Consider the following 20,130-nt stretch of genomic DNA (forward strand, 5'->3'; position numbering starts at 1 on the left):
AAATAATTGATGCCATAAAATATTTACCCAAGATATGCTGTTAAAAAGAAAACCACAGGCCCAAAGTGGAGTCATTTAGGCCAGACCACTGGGGCTTAAATCCTAACCTAACTGCAGTTTCAACTTCCCCCAGAAATGTAGTGTTAGCCAGTCAGTCAGGACTTTTCTGGTCAGCAACAGTAAGGTAATCTGTCACATAGGCCCTCTCTATTCCCCAAAAGAAGATGAGGTAATCCACCTAATAAGACTCTTTTGTTCCCAAAGAAAGGTACCTCACCCAAAATAATTTTTTTTTCTGTTTATGACTTTGTTGTTCTGCCTTTAATAACCTTTCATTTTCTGTAGCCCTTTGGAATTCCCCTCTATTTGCTAGATGGGGTGATGTCTGATTCATGAATCAATTAATGAATCAATTTTACATCTTTAAAATGTAGTTGGTTGAATTTTTGTTATTTAACACCCAAAATATTCTAAGTAGGTGTAACTTAGTAAAAACAAAGTTCCTATAATATAATGACCATATGTCCCTAATTCGGTAATAAGAGAATGCTCACATGATTTAATTAGAGTCATCTCTGGGATGTGAATAATTTGCATGATAACCATTTTCTTATTTTGGGTTGTGTATATTTGTATGTATTATGTACTTTTGAAAAATTTATTTGCTTTTTTTTCTTTCTTTCCTAAGCCCTGCAGATTACAGATACCATTCTTTTGTATGTTAAAGATAAAGCTATTAAGCAACAGATTTTAGTTGGTAAACTGGTAATATCCAATTGCGACAGGGAATAGATTCCAGCGTGAACTGAACTCAACTTCAGTTTGTACAGAGGTGACTGGGAGTTTTAAAGGAAGAAGGAGGGAACAGAAAGGGGGCGAGTTGGAGCTCAGTAGAATGAGGGAAGTGAAAAATTACAAAAAGCAGAAGGAAGAATTGGTCCATTTGAAATCCACCTGGATTTGCTAACTGGCACTTGTTGAAATTAGGCTCTTACCCTCCTACAGAGACTGAGAGACAGGGGTCCTTCAGGTGTTGGCTGGAACAAATTCTTTTGGCAGCCTTGAGTTTTTCAGGCAGGCCCCCTAAAAACACTCTTAGTGTCATCCTAAGTATGTGACCTTGAGCTGTTAGAGACTTAGAATTTTTTTCAAGTATTTATAGGGCAAAGTTGATAGACCTAGTTGAAAAGAAGGCATAAAGGAGCCTAAATGGAATTTGGGGTAAAGGAGAAAATCTTTTAAATTTAGTACTACTGTGCTTCATTTTAAATTATTTTACTTAAGTTTCACAGCCTTATTCCCAAGAGATACCTCTACAAATTTAAATTCTCTTGGCAGCTTTAAATATTATTTTATTTTTATTAAAATTAAAAAAAATTTTTTTGAGAGAGAGCTCGTTTTCCTATGTGATCTCAATTATTTTTACACCTAAGAGCAACCCAGTGCCTATTCAGATTTCCTCGACAGTCTCCAAAGCCTTTGGCAGCTGTTGTTTATTTAATCGGGATTTGGTCGAGGACCACGTATTGTATTTGGCGGTAAACTTCAAGTTTAAGCCCTAACGTTTGGCGATTCTGAGAAAACCTGGGAAGGAGAGATCGTCAAGATCACATCTTTCAACTGTTCAGATAGAGGATACGCGCCAGGTCACTTCAAGGCGCGGGAGCGGAGCTTTACGGGAAATGTAGTCTGGTGGTATGGACCTGGCTCGTCGCGCAGCATCCTGGGAACCGGTCCGGGCTCCATCTGCGCATGTACTTACCTTATCCTACCTCTTTGCGTTAGTGCTTTCCGCGGTCCGGTGGTCAGGTGGCGCGCTTGCCTGGGTTCCAACCTCAAGTGAGAGCATGGGGCTGATGCGAAATCTGGGAGGCTTTGGGACCAGCATGGAGGAAGGGGCTTGTGGCCGGGGAGAAAGGAATAGAAGCCTCGGGAATTCCCCAGGCCGGACTCTAAATGCTTTGAGCCATCAAAGACCTCTGGGGGACCCCTGGGGCACAGGTGGGGCTGAATCACGCCAGAAGCAGGTGAGGGGTTGGGTATGCAGAGACCCTTGATTTGAGAAAAGCCCATGGCGGCGGGAAGGGAAAACTTGTTTATAATTCCCACCGTGAGCCCGAAAGCGCGGAAGAGCTTTCTGCGGTGAGAACCCGATTTCTGGAGCTAGAAAGACCCGGGGTAAATTCCAGTTCTGTTACCCTTGTAGGAACCGAAGGAACCAGAGTAAGAGTCCGGTTTCTCTTCTGAAAATAATGTTTGTTATGCGAGTTAGAGAAGTTATTACCTGTAAAGCAAATAGCCAACTCAGAAGTGGCAACTGCTATTATATTCGGAAGACACACTTCTATTCACTGGGTGGCTTATGTAAACATCACAACCATTTTATGAGGTTGGCTAACTATCCACATTTAAAAAAGGAAGCAAACGAGGCTGAGGTTGGCAGAGCCATGTGCTCAGGTTACAAGCTAGCTGTGAGGAAGCTCTGATTTAAGGGCAGGTGTGCTTTAAATCTCAGGCCTCGTCTAAATATCACACCTGCCTAAAACCACCAATACAGCCTTCACAGCACCTAGCAGAGTGACCTGTCCCTGAACACCCAGGGATAAAATTGAAGGAGAATGTGAATGGACTTAGAACATTGTCATATGTAGTCTGGAATTTCTGGTACCTCATCAGAATCCTTGGTTCAGATAGAGGCTCCTAGCTTTTCCTGCAGTGGCAGGTTGTCTGAAATCACAGTGAATTCCAAGAGTCAAGTTTGTAGCCCTAAAGTGAATTTGTTTCCCTGACCCAGGTCCCAGATCTTGGGAAACAAATTTATTTTAGAACAAAGCAGCTCTTGTGATGTTCGAATTGAGGTCTCCAGGAACAGCATCCCTGTTCTTATCCTCCTCGCTGGACCTTCAGAGCAGAAGCAAAAAAACAGAGCTGTCAGAAGTAGTTCTTGATCCTCCCTGCTCAGATTTGGAGATGTTGCCACATCCAGAAGCCACCACACTGTGTGATGGTGGGGGATCTGGGCCACCTTTGAGAAGAGGGAGCTGGGGTGGCCCAGAAGTATGTTGCCCAGGAACTTGCACTTGTGAGGGTGAGATCTGGGGGCAAGGGGTAACCAGCCAGAGGGTGGAAATTGTGTTCTGTTGTCAAAACTTAAAAATAGCCAGTTATTTTACCAGCAAATTGAGTTTATTTGGGAATAGCAGAGGAATTGCAATGGGGGACAAGCAAACTATGGCAAACCATAGGCAAGTCCAAAGAGACAAAGGGAAGGTAAACTTTCACTAGGTTTTGGGAGGAAAATGGGGAGGGTTTGGAATAAAAGTCCATTGGAAAAGAACAAGAGTTTGCGGTTGTGGCACTTATTGGCTGCAAGCAGTGGTTAGTACCTATTTGCTGGGTTGGGGAGGGATCTTCCGTCTTTTTCTTAAAAGTAGGAAATTGAATTCCTGTGTGCAAAGTAAGATGATTCTTAACCTCGTTCCTGCAGGACAAGGAGCATGTGTGAGAGCTCCCCATTCAGGGCTTCCTGACTCCCATTTTAAATGAGGTTTCCTGCGTTTGTTTTGATACCACTCTTGCTAAATGGCCGTCATTCCCTTCATTCTTCACTGTTTATGGATGCTGCACTGCTCTCATATGTGTCCTTCACAAGTGACCATCACCACAAGTAACAATATTGACTTATCTTGAACTCATAGAATCCTAAAATAAGGACTAATGAAGGCTTTCCTTGGTTATCTGCTACAGACTCTTAGAAGCTGTAAAGAATTTGGATGTTAGTGGTGACTTGTCAGGTGACACCTATTTTGTGGCAGAGCCAGGAGGAAAACACAGTGCAGTTCACTTTCTCACTGGTAAGTCATCAAAAGCATCTTATGAAAAGGACCCTTTGAGAAACTGTAACCCAGTGAAAGTTAATGAAAAATTCTTGCCTTAAAGCATTCCATAGTCCTTTTATTGGGCTTTCTGTGGATTTTCTCTTTTAAGAGCTAAGCAATGTTACTAGGAAAATAGTTAAGTGATACAGCCTGAATATTTTGTTAATTTTAATGAAGGAGCAATGCCTTATCCTTCATGTACTTTATGCATTAAATGAATACTAGTTCTTGCTTGTGTTGTTTCTGTTAATCATTCAGAAAAAAAAAAAACCCACTAAGTTATCATTTAACCGCAGAAAAATTTGTTTAGCCAGTGAAAAGCTGTAGGTCTTAGGCCACATGACGTTTTCTGAGTCTTACATGGACATGTGTCTCTGCGCGTTCCTCCCCAGGCCTCCCAGCTGAGTCTGCACAGCCCTCTGCACTTTCCCAAGAGCAGCAGCATGAACACATCTCAGGTGAGCTCTTTCTCCTTTCTTTCTCCACATTGCACTGTATTGATTTTATTTTATTTACTTATTTATTTATTAAAAATTTTTTATGTTTATTTATTTTTGAGATAGAAACAGAGCATGAATGGGGGAGGGGCAGAGAGAGAGAGAGAGAGACACAGAATCTGAAACAGGCTCCAGGCTCTGAGCTGTCAGCACAGAGCCCTACGTGGGGCTCAAACCCACCAACCGTGAGATCATGACCCGAGATGAAGTCGGACACTTAACCTACTGAGTCACCCAGGTGCCCCAGCACTGTATTGATTTTAATGGGGCTTATAAGGGTCTGTACATTAGATGGAAAAAGAGAAATAGGGATAAAGCTAGTTTTGGGAGAAAATACACGTTTCAATATTAGCTCTTAATGTTTTTTGTTGGTTCTGGGTAGGTAACCTTTGTTGATGATTATATTCCTTCCAGTTACCAGTTGGGTTAGATTTCAGTTGAGTCATGAATGTGCTTTGAATTATATTGAGAACTTTTTCTATATCTATTGAAATAAAGACATAGCTTGTTTCCTTTAAACTGTAAGTATTGTGAAAAGCATTATGAATTTTTAAATATTGTCGATTTCCTGTAGACACCCTTGCTGGTGAATTGCTTGTATACATGTTGGCTGTGATCTTTCTGCTGGTACTTATTTCTGTATTGTAATTTAGGTGAGCCTAATTTTTCACGTGTTCCTATCCAATTTTGGTGTTGTGGTTATATTAGCCTATAAGTATAGGACACATTTTTACTTATTTTTTTTCTTGGGCTAATGTTTTTCCCCCTGTATTTTATATGAGAAAAATTGCCTGTTATTGGTGGGGGGATTTTTATGTGAAGATTTTGAATATCAAATCAGTTTATTAAATGATCATAAGTCTCCTGTGTCTCTTACCATGTGTCTTTCAAAGAGCAGAAGTGTTTTAATCAACTTTTCAAAATCTTTAATCTTTTTGCTTTTATTATTTATGCTTTTTTTTGGTCTTGGTCATATGTAAAAAATCTTTTCCTAAGCCAAAGTCACAAAGATTTCCTCTCCGGTTTCTAGAAGTTTTATAGGTCTATGATCATTTTGAATTCATTTTTTCTTATGGCACAAGGGATAGGCCAAGATTATTTATTTAGTTTTGTTTACGTATGTCTGACATGTTGCAAATGTCGTTTGCGTTGTTGTTGTTGTTGTTGTTGTTGTTGCAAATGTTGTTTACGTATGTCTAACATTTGTTGCAAAGAATACTCCTCCACTGAATTCCTTTGGCACCTCTTTTGCAAATTATTTGACTTTATATTCTTTGTGGTTCTGTTTCTGGAATCCGTATTCTCTTCTTATCTGTGTTAGTCCTTTTGCTAACATCATACTGCCTAGATTACTGTTGTTTCAAGAGAAGTTTTTTTTTTTTTTAATTTTTCAATGTTTATTTTTGAGAGAGACACACACACACAGTGTGAGCAGGGGAGGGGCAAAAAGAGAGAGAGAAACAGAATCTGAAGCAGGCTCAGGCTCTGAGCTGTCAGCACAGAGCCTGATACAGGGCTCAAACTCATGAACCATGAGATCATGAATCATGAGACCTGAGCTGAAGTTGGATGCTTAACCAACTGAACCACCCAGGCACCCCTAAGATAAGTCTTGAAATCAGTAATGTGAATCCCCCAAACTTTTTTCATAATTGATTGGATATTGGATATTCTAAGTCCCCCTTTACCTCTTCATATAAGTTTTAGAATCTGGCTTCTTTCTGTCTTCAAAATTTGCTCTGATTATGTGTGTGATTGCAGTGATTATATACATCAATTTTAGACCTCCCTTTTGTGTTTCAAAATCTTGTAACCAACAATGCAGTGTAAAATTCCATCTGTGTATTATTCACATATATATATGTATTAAATGTATTATATATGTATTAAATGTACATCCAAGCTAGCATATAGTGCAACAATGATTTCAGGAGTAGATTCCTTAATGCCCCTTACGCATTTAGCCCATCCCCTCCCACAACCCCTCCAGTAACCCTCTGTTCACTGTATTTAAGAGTGTCTTATGTTTTAATGTTTACTTATTTTTGAGAGAGACAGAGACAGAATGCAAGTGTGGGTTAGGGGCAGAGAGAGAGGGAGACACAGAATCCGAAGCAGGCTCCAGGCTCTCAGCTGTCAGCACAGAGCCCGACCCAGGGCTTGAACCCATGAGTCGTGAGACCATGACCTGAGCCGAAGTCGGACACTCAATAGACTGAGCCACCCAGGTGCCCCTTGAGTCTTATGTTTTGTAACCCTCCCTGTTTTTATATTATTTTCTCTTCCCTTCCCTTATGTTCATCTGTTTTGTATCTTTAAGTCCTCATATGAGTGAGGTCATATGATATTTGTCTTTCTCTGCCTAATTTTGCTTAGCATAATTCTAGTGTAAGATAATGATAGGGCCATAATAGGCATACTTTATAAAATTTTGTTTTAAATTCTCAACAGTAAACATAATATGTATTAGTTTTCCAAGGCATTTTCCATATTACCGGTTTTTGAGCCCCTCAGATTGAATAGAAAGTGTGTTATTACAGGTATCAGTGTCATTCAAGGACGTGACTGTGGAGGTCACCCAGGAGGAGTGGCACCAGATGGACCCTGCTCAAAGAACCCTATACAGAGATGTGATGCTGGAGAACTACAGCCACCTGGTCTCATTGGGTGAGCAGAACTTACCATGTGATTTCCTCAAGAATGCAATTCCATTTTCTCCTTCCTTTTTAATTTTTAAATTGTATTGGGGTATAATTAACAGAGTTAAAGTCAGTAGCTTTAAGTGTATAATTGTGAGTTTTAGAGATGCCTGTAGGTGATTACTACCACCAAATAATGATAAAATATTGCTGTTACTCCAAAAAGTTTCCTTGTACGTATTTGTAGTCATTTTTTCCTGATCCCTCTCCCTGGCTCTGTCAACCAGTGATCTACTTTCTATCGCAATAGTTTTTCCCTGTTAGAATTTTAAATACATCATATAGTATTTACTTTTTTCTTCTTTCATGTAGATTTTGGGATTTATGCATGTTTTTGTACGTATCATTTTTTATTCCTAACTAGTATGCCTTTGCATGCATCTACCACAGTTTATCTTCCATGTATATCCCAGTTGATAGAATAGAGGTTTTTTCCTTTTGGGCTGTTAGGAATAAAGTTGCTCTGTCCATTTAGGTATGAGTCTTTGTGTAGACATTTGTTTTCATTTCTCCTGTGTAAATACCCAGAAGTATGGTACTATTGGTCTTAGAGTAACTTCATAAGAAACTGCCAGATATTTCTAGTGTGACTGTGCCAGTTTGCATACCCTTTAAGGGTGTATGTATCATAGTTCTAGTTGCTCCACACCCTCACCAACATTTGGTATTATAAGTTTTTTTTTTTTTTTTAAATTTAAGATTCTAGTGGGTGTCTTTGTATCTTACTGGATTTTAATTTGTATTTTTCTGATAATTAATGAAGTTGAACATCTTTTAATGGGCTTTGTGGCTATTCATATATTTTCCTTTTTCAGGTCTGTTTAAATCTTTAGCCCATTCTTTAAAAATTAGGGTGTTTCTTTTTTTCTTTTTGGTCTTAACTGAGGTGGAAGAATTCTTCATGTAATCTAGATATAAGACCATTATCAGATAAATACTTTGTTAACGTTTTCTACCTATCGTATGCTTTTTCTAATTTTTTTAATAGTGTCTTGGAAGAGCAGAGTTTTTCATTAGTTTTTAAATGTATCATTGGTTTTTCTTTTATATTTTATGGTTTTTGTATCTTTTTAAAGAAAGTTTTACCTAATCTAAGGTCAGTAAAATTTCCTCCTATGTTTTCTTGTTTCCTCCTACGTTTTCTTCCTCCTATGTTTTCTTTACTTTCTCCATATGATGTGAAATAAGAGTTGTGGTTCATTTTTTGCATTTCTATGTCTAGTTATGTTGACACCATTTTCTGGAAGATTACTTTTCCATTGAACTGCCTTGGCACCTTTGTCAAAGACAAATTGACCACATTTCTGTAGTTCTAGATCTGGAGTCTGTTCTGTTTAATGGGTCTGTTTGAATATAACACACCTTGATTATGTAGCTTTGTGAAAACTTACCAAATATTGAATATTTAGTTCTCCAAATATGTTTTTCATTTCAAAATTATTTGGATTATTGTACATTCTTTGTTGTTTCCATGTAAATTGTATTTTTCTTAAGTTTATTTATTTTGGGGGGAGAGCAGGGGGAGAGGCAGAGTAGGTGGAGGTGGGGAGGAGAGAGAAAGAATGAATCCCAAGCAAGCTCCACGCTGTCAGTGCAGAGCCCAACAAGGGGCTTGATCCCAGGAACTGTGAGATTATGACCTGAGCTGAAATCAAGAGTCAGATGCTTAACCAACTAAGGCACCCAGGCACCCCTCCATATAAATTTTAGAATTTCCTGTCCATTTTTTCTAAAACTTTGCTTAAAATTCTGGTTGAGATAGTCTTGGGTCTTTAGGATAGTCTGGGAAGGATTTATATTTTAACAATATGGAGTCTTTAGGAGTGCCTGGGTGGCTCAGTAGGTTAAGTGTCTGGCTCTTGATTTCAGCTCAGGTCATGATTTCATGGTTCGTGGGACTGAGCCCTGCATCGGCTTCTTCACTGACAGCATGGAGCCTACTTGGGTTTTTCTCTCTGCCCCTTCCCCACTTTCTCCCTCTGTCAAAATAAATAAACATTTAAAAAAATTCTATAAAAAAAGACATAAAACAATATTGAGTTTTCTGATACCGTGGGTTCAGTTCCAGATCATTGAAACAAAGTGAGTATTGAAATAATTTGAGTCCAAATAATTAGATTGATTTTTTTCAAATTCAGAATGAATTTTTTGGTTTCCCAGTGCATATAAAAGTTTACGTTCACATTATGCTATAATTTATTAAGTGTGCAGTAGCATTAGGTCCAAAAACAATGCACATACTTTTATTAAAAAATACTTCATTGCTAAAAATCACTAGCCATCATCTGAGCTTTTTGCCTGTGGTGAGTCTTGCCTTGATATCGATGGCTGTTGACTGGTCAGGGTGATTGGTAGTGAAGGTGGGGGTGGCTGTGGCAATTTCTTAAAATAATGCAACAATGAAGTTTGCCACATTGATTGATTCTTCCTTTCATGAATGATTCCCTGTAGCATGTGATGCTGTCTGATAGCATTTTTACCCATCATAGAACTTTTTTCAAAATTAGAGTCCATCCTCTCAAACCCTGCTACTGCTTATCAACAAAGTTTATGTAATACTCTAATTTTTTTTCATGCTAACAATTTTCACAGTATCTTCACTGGGAATAGATTCCATCTCAAGAAACCACTGTCTTTGCTAATCCATAAGAAGCAATTCCTCATTGTTCAAACAATTCAGTCACATCTTCAGGCTCCACTTCTAATCCCAGTTCTCTTGCTGTTTCTACCACATATGCAGTGACTTCCTCCACTGAAGTCCTGAACCCCGCAAAGTCATCCATAAGAGTTGGAATGAAATTCTTCCAGACACTTCTGCTAGCTTCAAATTTTTATTCTGCAGCTTCCTTACCTTTTTCAGGTTTCACAGAATTGAAGAAAGTTAGGGCTTTGCCCTTGATTAAGCTTTGGCTTAAAGGAGTGTTGTACCTGATTTGATGATCTATCCAGACCACTCAAACTTTTTCCATATCAGCAATAAGGTGGTTTCACTTTCTTATCATTCATTTTGTTTGCTGGAGTCTCACTTTTCATTTCTTTCAAAAACTTTCCCTCTGTATTTGTAACTTGGCCGACTGTTGGGCACAAAAGGCCCAGCTTTCAGCTTATCTCAGCTTTTGATTTGCCTTCCCCACTAAGTTTAATCTTTCCTTGCTTTTGATTTAAAATGAGAGATGTGCAACTCCTTCCTTTACTTGAGCACTTAGAAGCCATTGTAGAGTTATTAATTGGCCTAATTTTAATATTGTTGTGTCTCAGGGAATAAGGAGGCCTGAAGAGAGAGAAAGAGATGGGGAATGGCCAGGTAGTAGAGCAGTCACAATGCACATTTATGGGATAAGTTCTCCATTTTACATGGTTGTGGTGCTCCCAAACAATTAGAATAGTAACATCGAAGATCATTGATCACACAATCGCAGTTACAAATATAATAATAATGAATGAAAAAATTTGAAATATTGTGAGAATTACCAAGGTGTGACACAGAGACATGGAGTGAGCAAATGCTATTGAAAAAAATTGTGTCAATAGAGTTGCCTAATGCAGGGTTGCCACAGATCTTCAATTTGTAAAAATTTCAGTATCTGCAAAGCATAATAAACGAGGTATGCCTGTATCTTTCCCTTTATTTACGCCTTTAATTTTTTTTGGAGTGACAGATAGCTTTCATTGTACTTGTTTTCTGCATATTTGGTAGATGGGTTTCATGATTTTGATGATGATATAAATGGCATTTATTTTATAATTTGGTTTTCCAGTTGTTGGATGTAAATAGAAATCCAGTTGCTTTATGTATATTTACATTGTGTGTTGTAACTTTGCTAATCTTATTTATTCCAGTAGATTTTTTGGAGATTCCCAAGGATGTTTTACATACACAATTATGTTATCTGTGAAAAAGGATAAGTTCATTTTGAAACTGTATGCCTTTTATTTCTTTTTCTTTAATAACTATGGGATTACCAAATATACCATTAAATACAAGTGGTGAGAGAAGATATTCATGTCTTGTTTCTAATCTTAGAGGTAAAGAATTCATTCTTCATTGTGGCATAATTAACTGTTTTTTTTTATAGCTGTGCTTTATCAGTTTAAGGAAGTTCTGTAGTCTGCTGGAATTTTCTAAAAGATTTGTTTTAATCATTGTGGAATTTGTCTAATATTCTTTCTGTACCTATTAGAATAATCACATGAGTTTTCTTTTTTCATCCAGGTAGTATTCTGAATTACATAAATTTTGGAACGTTCAACCAACCTTGAATTCCTAGGATGAATCCCACTTGTTCATAACTTTTTATAGGTTTTCTGCACCAATATATTGAAATTTTTAAAAAATTGTAGTTTCATATAGTTACAGTTACGTTAGTTTCCAGTGTACAATATACTGATTCAGCAATTCCATGAATCATCCATTGCTCGTCATTACAGATGAACTTCTTAATCCCCTTCACCTTTTTCACCCATATACGTACCGACCTCCCTTCTGGTAACCATCAGTTTGTTCTCTACAGTTAAGGGTAGTTTGTCTTGGTTTGTCTCTTTTTTTTGTTTTGTTTCTTAAATTCTGCATATGAGTGAAATCATGTGGTATTTGTCTTTCTTTGACTTATTTTGCTTCACATTATACACTAACTCCATCCATGTCATTGTAAATGGCAAGATTTCATTTTTTTTTAAGCCTGATTAATATTGCATCATGCATATATACCACATCTTGTCCATCTGTCAGTGAACACTTGGGCTGTTTCCATAATTTGGCTTTTGTAAATAATGCTGCTATAAAGGGATGCATGTGTTCCTCTGAATTTGTGTTTTAATATTTTTGTTTTCAGAGAGGGAGGGAGAGTGTGAGTGGAGGAGGGATAGAGGAAGAGGGACAGAATCTTAAGCAGACTCCACACCCAGTGGAGGGAGAGATCATGACCTGAGCCAAAATCAAGAGTTTGATGCTCAACTGACTGAGCCACCCAGGTGCCCCAGTATTTTAATAATTTGGAGTAAATATCAGTAATGTGATTACTGGATTGTAAAATAGTTCTATTTTTTAAAAATAATTTTTAATGTTTATTTCTGAGAGAGAGAGGGAATGAGAGAGAGAGCGAGCAAGCATGAGCAGAGGAGGGGAAGAAAGAGAGGGAGACACAGAATCCGAAGCAGTCTCAAGGCTCTAAGCTGTCAGCACAGACCCTGATATGGGGCTCGAACTTGTGAACTGCGAGATCATGATCTGAGCTGAAGTGAGGTGCCACCCAGGTGCCCCCAATATAGTCCTATTTTTAACTTTTGAGGAAATTCTATTCTGTTTTCCTCAGTGGCTACACCAGTTTGCATTCCTGAAAGCAGTGCAAGAGGGTTACCCTTTCTCCACATGTTCACCAACACTTGTTGCTTGTGTTTTTGATTTTAGCCATTCTGACAGTTGTGATGTCATATTGTAGTTTTGATTTGCATTTCCCTAATGATGAGAGATGTTGAGCATCTTTTCAGTGTCTGTTGGCCATCTGGATATCTTCTTTCGACAAATGTCAGTTCATGTTTTTGTCCATTTTTTAATTGGATTATTTGGTTTTTTGGGTGTTGAATCGTGTAAGTTCTTCATATATTTTGGATGCTAACCCTTTTTCAGATATATCATTTACAAATATTTTCTGTTCTGTAGGTTGCCTTTTAGTTTTGTTGATTGTTTCCTTTGCTGTGCAGAAGCTTTTTATTTTGATGTAGTCCTAGTAGTTTATTTTTGCTTTTATTTCCTTTGCCTCAGGAAATCTATTTAGGAAAATGTTGCTACAGCTGATGTCAGAGACGTTACTGCCTATGCACTATTCTAGGATTTTGATGGTTTAATGGTCTTTAATCCATTTTGAGTTTGTTTCTGTGTGTGGTATAAGAAAGTGGTCCAGTTTCATTCTTTTGCATGTTGCTCTCCAGTTTTCCCAACACCATTTGTTGAAGAGACTGTCTTTTTCCCATTGGATATTCCTTTTTGCTTTGTTGAAGATAATTGGCTATGTAATTGTGGGTTTATTTCTGGGTTTTCTGTTCTGTTCCATTAATTTATGTATCTGTTTTTATGCCAGTGTCATTGTTTTGGTGACTACAACTTTGTAATGTAACTTGAAATCTGGAATTGTGATTCCTCTAGCTTTTCTTTTCTTTTTTTTTTAAATTGTTTTAAATGTTTATTTATTTCTGAGACCAAGAGAGACAGAGCATGAGAGGGGGAGGGGCACAGAGAGAGGGAGACACAGAATCCGAAGCAGGCTCCAGGCTCTGAGCTGTCAGCATAGAGCCCGATGCGGGGCCCAAACTCGCAAACCGTGAGATCAGGACCTGAGCCAAAGTCAGTCGCTCAACCGACTGAGCCACCCAGGTGCCCCTCTCTTTGCTGTTCTTTTTCATGATTGATTTGGCTATTCAGCATCTTGTTTGGTTCCACACAAATTTTAGGATTGTTTGTTCTAATTTTGTGAAAAATTCTATTGGTATTTTGATAGGGATTGCATTAAATGTGTAGATTGCTTTGAGTAGTATAGACATTTTAACAATATTTGTTGTTCCAACGTGAACATGGGATGTCCTTCCATTTCTTTGTGTTGTTTTGAATTTCTTTCATCAGTATTCTATAGTTTTCATACTACAGGTGTTTCACTTCTCTGGTTAGGTTTATTCCTAGGTGTCTTGTTAGTTTTGTTACAATTGTAAGTGGAGTTGTTCTCTTAATTTCTCTTTCTGCTACTTTATTATTAGTGTATGGAAATGTGACAGATTTATGGCCTAATTTGTGATCTGTTCTGGAGAATGTTCCATGTGCATTTGAAAAGAGTGTGTATTCTGCTGTTTTAAGATGGAATGTGCTGATGGGGCGCCTGGGTGGCGCAGTCGGTTAAGCGTCCGACTTCAGCCAGGTCACGATCTCGCGGTCCGTGAGTTCGAGCCCCGCGTCAGGCTCTGGGCTGATGGCTCAGAGCCTGGAGCCTGTTTCGGATTCTGTGTCTCCCTCTCTCTCTGCCCCTCCCCCGTTCATGCTCTGTCTCTCTCTGTCCCCAAAAAAATAAAAATAAACATTGAAAAAAAAATTAAAAAAAAAAAAAAGAAAAAAAATGTTTCAAAGGCTAATGTCAAAGAGATTACTGCCTATGTTTTTTTCCAAGGTAAAAATCTTGACAAGTGTTTTTTTTTTTTCCTTTCATTAAGCTTAAATAACTTTTTCTTTCCCTTTGTAAGTTCCTCTTTGTCCTAAGGAATATTTAGAAGGGTTTAATTTCCACATTTTTCTTATCCATTACTCATCTCTAGTTTGATTACACTCAGAGGATATAGTTTGCATGATGTCGGTTTTTAAAATTTTACAATTTAGGGGCGTCTGGGTGGCTCAGTCGGTTAAGCGTCTGACTTCAGCTCAGGTCATGATCTCACGGGTTCGTGAGTTCGGGCCCCGCATCAGGCTCTGTGCTGACAGCTTAGAGCCTGGAGCCTGCTTCAGATTTTGTGTCTCCCTCTCTCTCTGCCCCTCCCCTGCTCATGCTCTTTCTCTGTCTCAAAAATAAATAAAAAGCATTAAAAAAATTTAAAATTTTACAACTTATTTTATGTCATAGTATATGATCTATACAATGTTTAATTGGTTCTTAAAATGTGTATTCTGTTGCTGGGTGGAATGTTCTATAAATGCAAATTGTATCCAGTTGATTGAGGTCTTATTTTTTTTATTATGAAATTTATGTCAAATTGGTTTCCATACAACACCCAGTGCTCATCCCAACAGGTGCCCTCAATACCCATCACCTACCCACCCCTCCCTCCCACCCCCCATCAACCCTCAGTTTGTTCTCACTTTTTAGGAGCCCCTTTTTTCTTCCCCTCCCCCATGGTCTTCTGTTAAGTTTCTCAGGATCCACATAGAGTGAAAACATATGGAGTCTGTCCTTCTCTGTATGACTTATTTCACTTAGCATCACACTCTCCAGTTCCATCCATGTTGCTACAAAAGGCCATATTTCATTCTTTCTCATTGCCACAAAGTATTCCATTGTGTATATAAACCACAATTTCCTTATCCATTCATCAGTTGATGGACATTTAGGCTCTTTCCATTAATTTAGCTATTGTTGAGAGTGCTGCTATAAACATTGGGGTCGATGTGCCCCTATGCATCAGTACTCTTGTATCCCTTGGATAAATTCCTAGCAGTGCTACTGCTGGGTCATAGGGTAGGTCTATTTTTAATTTTTTGAGGAACCTCCACACTGTTTTCCAGAGCGGCTGCACCAGTTTGCATTCCCACCAACAGTACAAGAGGGTTCCCGTTTCTCCACATCCTCTCCAGCATCTATAGTCTCCTGTTTTGTTTGTTTTAGCCACTCTGACTGGCGTGAGGTGATATCTGAGTGTGGTTTTGATTTGTATTTCCCTGATGAGGAGCGACATTGAGCATCTTTTCATGTGCCTGTTGGCCATCTGGATGTCTTCTTTAGAGAAGTGTCTATTCATGTTTTCTGCCCATTTCTTCACTGGATTATTTGTTTTTCGGGTGTGGAGTTTGGTGAGCTCTTTATAGATTTTGGATACTAGCCCTTTGTCTGATATGTCGTTTGCAAATATCTTTTCCCATTCCATTGGTTGCTTGTTAGTTTTGTTGATTGTTTCCTTGGAAGTGCAGAAGCTTTTTATCTTCATGATGTCCCAATAGTTCATTTTTGCTTTTAATTCCCTTGTCTTTGGGGATGTGTCAAGTAAGAAATTGCTGCGGCTGAGGTCGGAGAGGTTTTTCCCTGCTGTCTCCTCTAGGGTTTTGATGGTTTCCTGTCTCACATTTAGGTCCTTTACCCATTTTGAGTTTATTTTTGTGAATGGTGTAAGAAAGTGGTCTAGTTTCATCCTTCTGCATGTTGCTGTCCAGTTCTCCCAGCCCCATTTGTTAAAGAGACTGTCTTTTTTCCATTGGATATTCTTTCCTGTTTTGTCAAAGATGAGTTGGCCATACTTTTGTGGGTCTAGTTCTGAGGTTTCTATTCTATTCCATTGGTCTATGTGTCTGTTTTTGTGCCAATACCATGCTGTCTTGATGATGACAGCTTTGTAGTAGAGGCTAAAGCCTGGGATTGTGATGCCTCCTGCTTTGGTCTTCTTCTTCAATATTACTTTGGCTATCCAGGGTCTTTGTGGTTCTATACAAATTTCAGGATTGCTTGTTCTAGCTTTGAGAAGAATGCTGGTGCAATTTTGATTGGGATTCCATTGAATGCATAGATAGCTTTGGGTAGTATTGACATTTTGACAATATTTATTCTTCCAATCCATGAGCAGGGAATGTCTTTCCATTTCTTTATATCTTCTTCAGTTTCTTTCATAAGCTTTCTATAGTTTTCAGCATACAGATCTTTTACATCTTTGGTCAGGTTTATTCCTAGGTATTTTATGCTTCTTGGTGCAATTGTGAATGGGATCAGTTTCTTTATTTGTCTTCCTGTTGCTTCATTATTAGTGTATAAGAATGCAACTGCTTTCTGTACATTGATTTTGTATCCTGCGACTTTGCTGAATTCATGTATCAGTTCTAGCAGACTTTTGGTGGAGTCTATCGGATTTTCCGTGTATAATATCATGTCATCTGCAAAAAGTGAAAGCTTGACTTCATCTTTGCCAATTTTGATGCCTTTGATTTTTCTTTTGTTGTCTGATTGCTGATGCTAGAACCTCCAACACTATGTTAAACAACAGCGGTGAGAGTAGACATCCCTGTCGTGTTCCTGATCTCAGGGAGAAAGCTCTCAGTGTTTCCCCATTGAGGATGATATTAGCTGTGGGCTTTTCATAAATGGCTTTTATGATGTTTAAGTATGTTCCTTCTATCCCGACTTTCTCAAGGGTTTTTATTAAGAAAGCGTGCTGAATAATGTCAAATGCTTTGTCTGCATCAATTGACAGGATCATGTGTTTCTTTTCTTTTATTAATGTGATGTATCACGTTGATTGATTTGTGAATGTTGAACCAGCCCTGCATCCCAGGAATGAATTCCACTTGATCATGGTGAATAATTCTTTGTATATGCTTTTGCATTCGATTTGCTAGTATCTTATTGAGAATTTTTGCATCCATATTCATCAGGGATATTGGCCTGTAGTTCTCTTTTTTTACTGGGTCTCTGGTTTAGGAATCAAAGTAATGCTGGCTTCATAGAATGAGTCTGGAAGTTTTCCTTCCCTTTCTATTTTTTGGAATAGCTTGAGAAGGATAGGTATTATCTCTGCTTTAAATGTCTGGTAGAATTCCCCTGGGAAGCCATGTGGTCCTGGACTCTTATTTGTTGGGAGATTTTTGATAACTGATAAAATTTCTTCGCTGGTTATGGGTTTGTTCAAGCTTTCTATTTCCTCCTGTTAGAGTTTTGGAAGTGTGTGGGTGTTTAGGAATTTGTCCATTTCTTCCACGTTGTCCAGTTTGTTGGCATATAATTTTTCATAGTATTCCCTGATAATTGCTTGTATTTCTGAAGTGTTGGTTGTAATAATTCCATTTTCATTGATGATTTTATCTATTTGGGTCATCCCCCTTTTCTTTTTGAGAAGCCTGGCTAGAGGTTTATCAATTTTGTTTATTTTTTCAAAAAACCAACTCTTGGTTTCATTGATCTGCTCTACAGGTTTTTTAGAATCTATATTGTTTATTTCTGCTCTGATCTTTATTATTTCTCTTCTTCTGCTGGGTTTGGGGTGTCTTTGCTGATCTGCTTCTATTTCCTTTAGGTGTGGTGTTAGATTTTGTATTTGGGATTTTTCTTGTTTCTTGAGATAGGCCTGGATTGCAATGTATTTTCCTCTCAGGACTGCCTTCGCTGCATCCCAAAGCGTTTGGATTGTTGTATTTTCATTTTCGTTTGTTTCCATATATTTTTTAATTTCTTCTCTAATTGCCTGGTTGACCCATTCATTCTTTAGTAGGGTGTTCTTTAACCTCCATGCTTTTGGAGGTTTTCCAGACTTTTCTTGTGGTTGATTTCAAGCTTCATAGTATTGTGGTCTGAAATTATGCATGGTATGATCTCAATTCTTGTATACTTATGAAGGGCTCTTTTGTGACCCAGTATGTGATCTGTGTTGGAGAAGGTTCCATGTGCACTCTAGAAGAAAGTATATTCTGTTACTTTGGGATGCAGAGTTCTAAATATATCTGTCAAGTCCATCTGATCCAGTGTATCATTCAGGGCCCTTGTTTTTTTATTGATCCTGTGTCTAGGTGATCTATCCAATGTTGTAGGTGGAGTATTAAAGTCCCCTGCAATTACCACATTCTTATCAATAAGGTTGCTTGTGTTTGTGATTGTTTTATATATTTGGGGGCTCCCATATTCGGCACATAGACATTTATAATTGTTAGCTCTTCCTTATGGATAGACCCTGTAATGATTATATAATGCCCTTCTTCATCTCTTGTTACAACCTTTAATTTAAAGTCTAGTTTGTCTGATGTAAGAATGGCTACTCCTGGTTCCTTTTGACTTCCAGTAGCATGATAGATTATTCTCCATCCCCTCACTTTCAATCTGAAGGTGTCTTCAGGTCTAAAATGAGTCTCTTGTAGTCAGCAAATAGATGTGTCTTGTTTTTTTATTCATTCTGATACCGTATGTCTTTTGGTTGGCGCATTTAGTCCATTTACATTCAGTGTTATTATTGAAAGATATGGGTTTAGAGTCATTGTGATGTCTGTAGGTTTCATGCTCGTAGCAATGTCTCTGGTACTTTGTCTCACAGGATCCCCCTTAGGATCTCTTGTAGGGCTGGTTTAGTGGTGATGAATTCCTTCAGTTTTGGCTTGTCCTTCTATTCTAAATGACAGACTTGCTGGATAGAGGATTTTCGGCTGCATATTTTTTCTGTTCATCACATTGAAGATTTCCTGCCATTCCTTTCTGGCCTGCCAAGTTTCAGTAGACAGATCTGTCAGGAGTCTTAGCGGTCTGCCTTTATATGTTAGAGCACGTTGATCCCTAGCTGCTCTCAGAATTCTCTCTTTATCCTTGTATTTTGCCAGTTTCACTATGATATGTTGTGCAGAAGATCAATTCAAGTTATGTCTGAAGGGAGTTCTCTGTGCCTCTTGGATTTCAATGCCTTTTTCCTTCCCCAGTTCAGGGAAGTTCTCAGCTATAATTTCTTCAAGTACCCCTTCAGCACCTTTCCCTCTCTCTTCCTCCTCTGGAATCCCAATTATATGTACATTATTTTGCTTAATTATGTCACTTAATTCTCTGAATCTCCCCTCATACTCCTGGACTTTTTAATCTCTTTTTCTCAGCTTCTTCTTTTTCCATAATTTGATCTTCTAATTCACCTATTCTCTCCCCTGCCTCTTCAGTCTGAGCTGTGGTTGCCTCCATTTTATTTTGCGGCTCATTTATAGCATTTTTTAAATCCTCCTGTTTCTTAGTCCCTTGATCTCTGTAATAATAGATTCTCTGCTGTCCTCTATACTTTTTTCAAGCCCAGCGATTAATTTTATGACTATTATTTTAAATTCATTTTCTGCTATATTGCTTAAATCGTTTTTGATCAGTTTATTAGCTGCCGCTACTTCCTGGAGTTTCTTTTGAGGAGAATTCCTCCGTTTTGTCATTTTGGAAAGTCCCTGGAGTGGCGGGGAACTGAAGGGCTCTTCCTCTGCGCTGTCTGGAGTAACTTGCATTGGTGGGCAGGGCCGCAGCCAGACCTGATGTCTGCCCCCAGCCCACCGCTGGGGCCACGGTCAGACTGGTGTGTACCTTATCTTCCCTTCTCCCAGGGGAAGGACTCACTGTGGAGTGGTGTGACCTCTGGGCTACTTGCACACTGCCAGTCTTGTGGTACTGCTTTGTTGGGATCTGGCATATTAGCCAGGGTGGATCCGCAAGGTGCACAGGGGCGGGAGGGTCAGGCTCAGCTCCTTTTGCCTTTGGTGGTCCGCTTCGGGAGGAGCCCTGTGGCACTGGGAGGGAGGCAGACCCGTCGGAGGGATGGATCTGTAGAAGCACAGCATTGGGTGTTTGCCAAGGTCTTATGTTATTTATATCCTTGCTG

General features: G+C 38.7%; 1 protein-coding gene across 1 annotated transcript; it reads left to right on the forward strand.

Annotated features, from left to right (window-relative positions):
- The first annotated feature begins 1,747 nt into the window (after positions 1-1,747).
- Positions 1,748-7,548, forward strand: LOC122474456 (zinc finger protein 14-like). The gene is made up of 4 exons (XM_043565335.1): positions 1,748-1,839; positions 3,748-3,854; positions 4,271-4,336; positions 6,916-7,548. The coding sequence occupies exons 2-4, from the start codon at positions 3,774-3,776 to the stop codon at positions 7,192-7,194; spliced, it is 426 nt and encodes a 141-aa protein (XP_043421270.1). The 5' UTR covers positions 1,748-1,839; positions 3,748-3,773; the 3' UTR covers positions 7,195-7,548.
- Positions 7,549-20,130: the final 12,582 nt, after the last annotated feature.

The sequence above is a fragment of the Prionailurus bengalensis genome, chromosome D4 (genome assembly GCF_016509475.1).
Source record: "Prionailurus bengalensis isolate Pbe53 chromosome D4, Fcat_Pben_1.1_paternal_pri, whole genome shotgun sequence".
Taxonomy (NCBI): domain Eukaryota; kingdom Metazoa; phylum Chordata; class Mammalia; order Carnivora; family Felidae; genus Prionailurus; species Prionailurus bengalensis.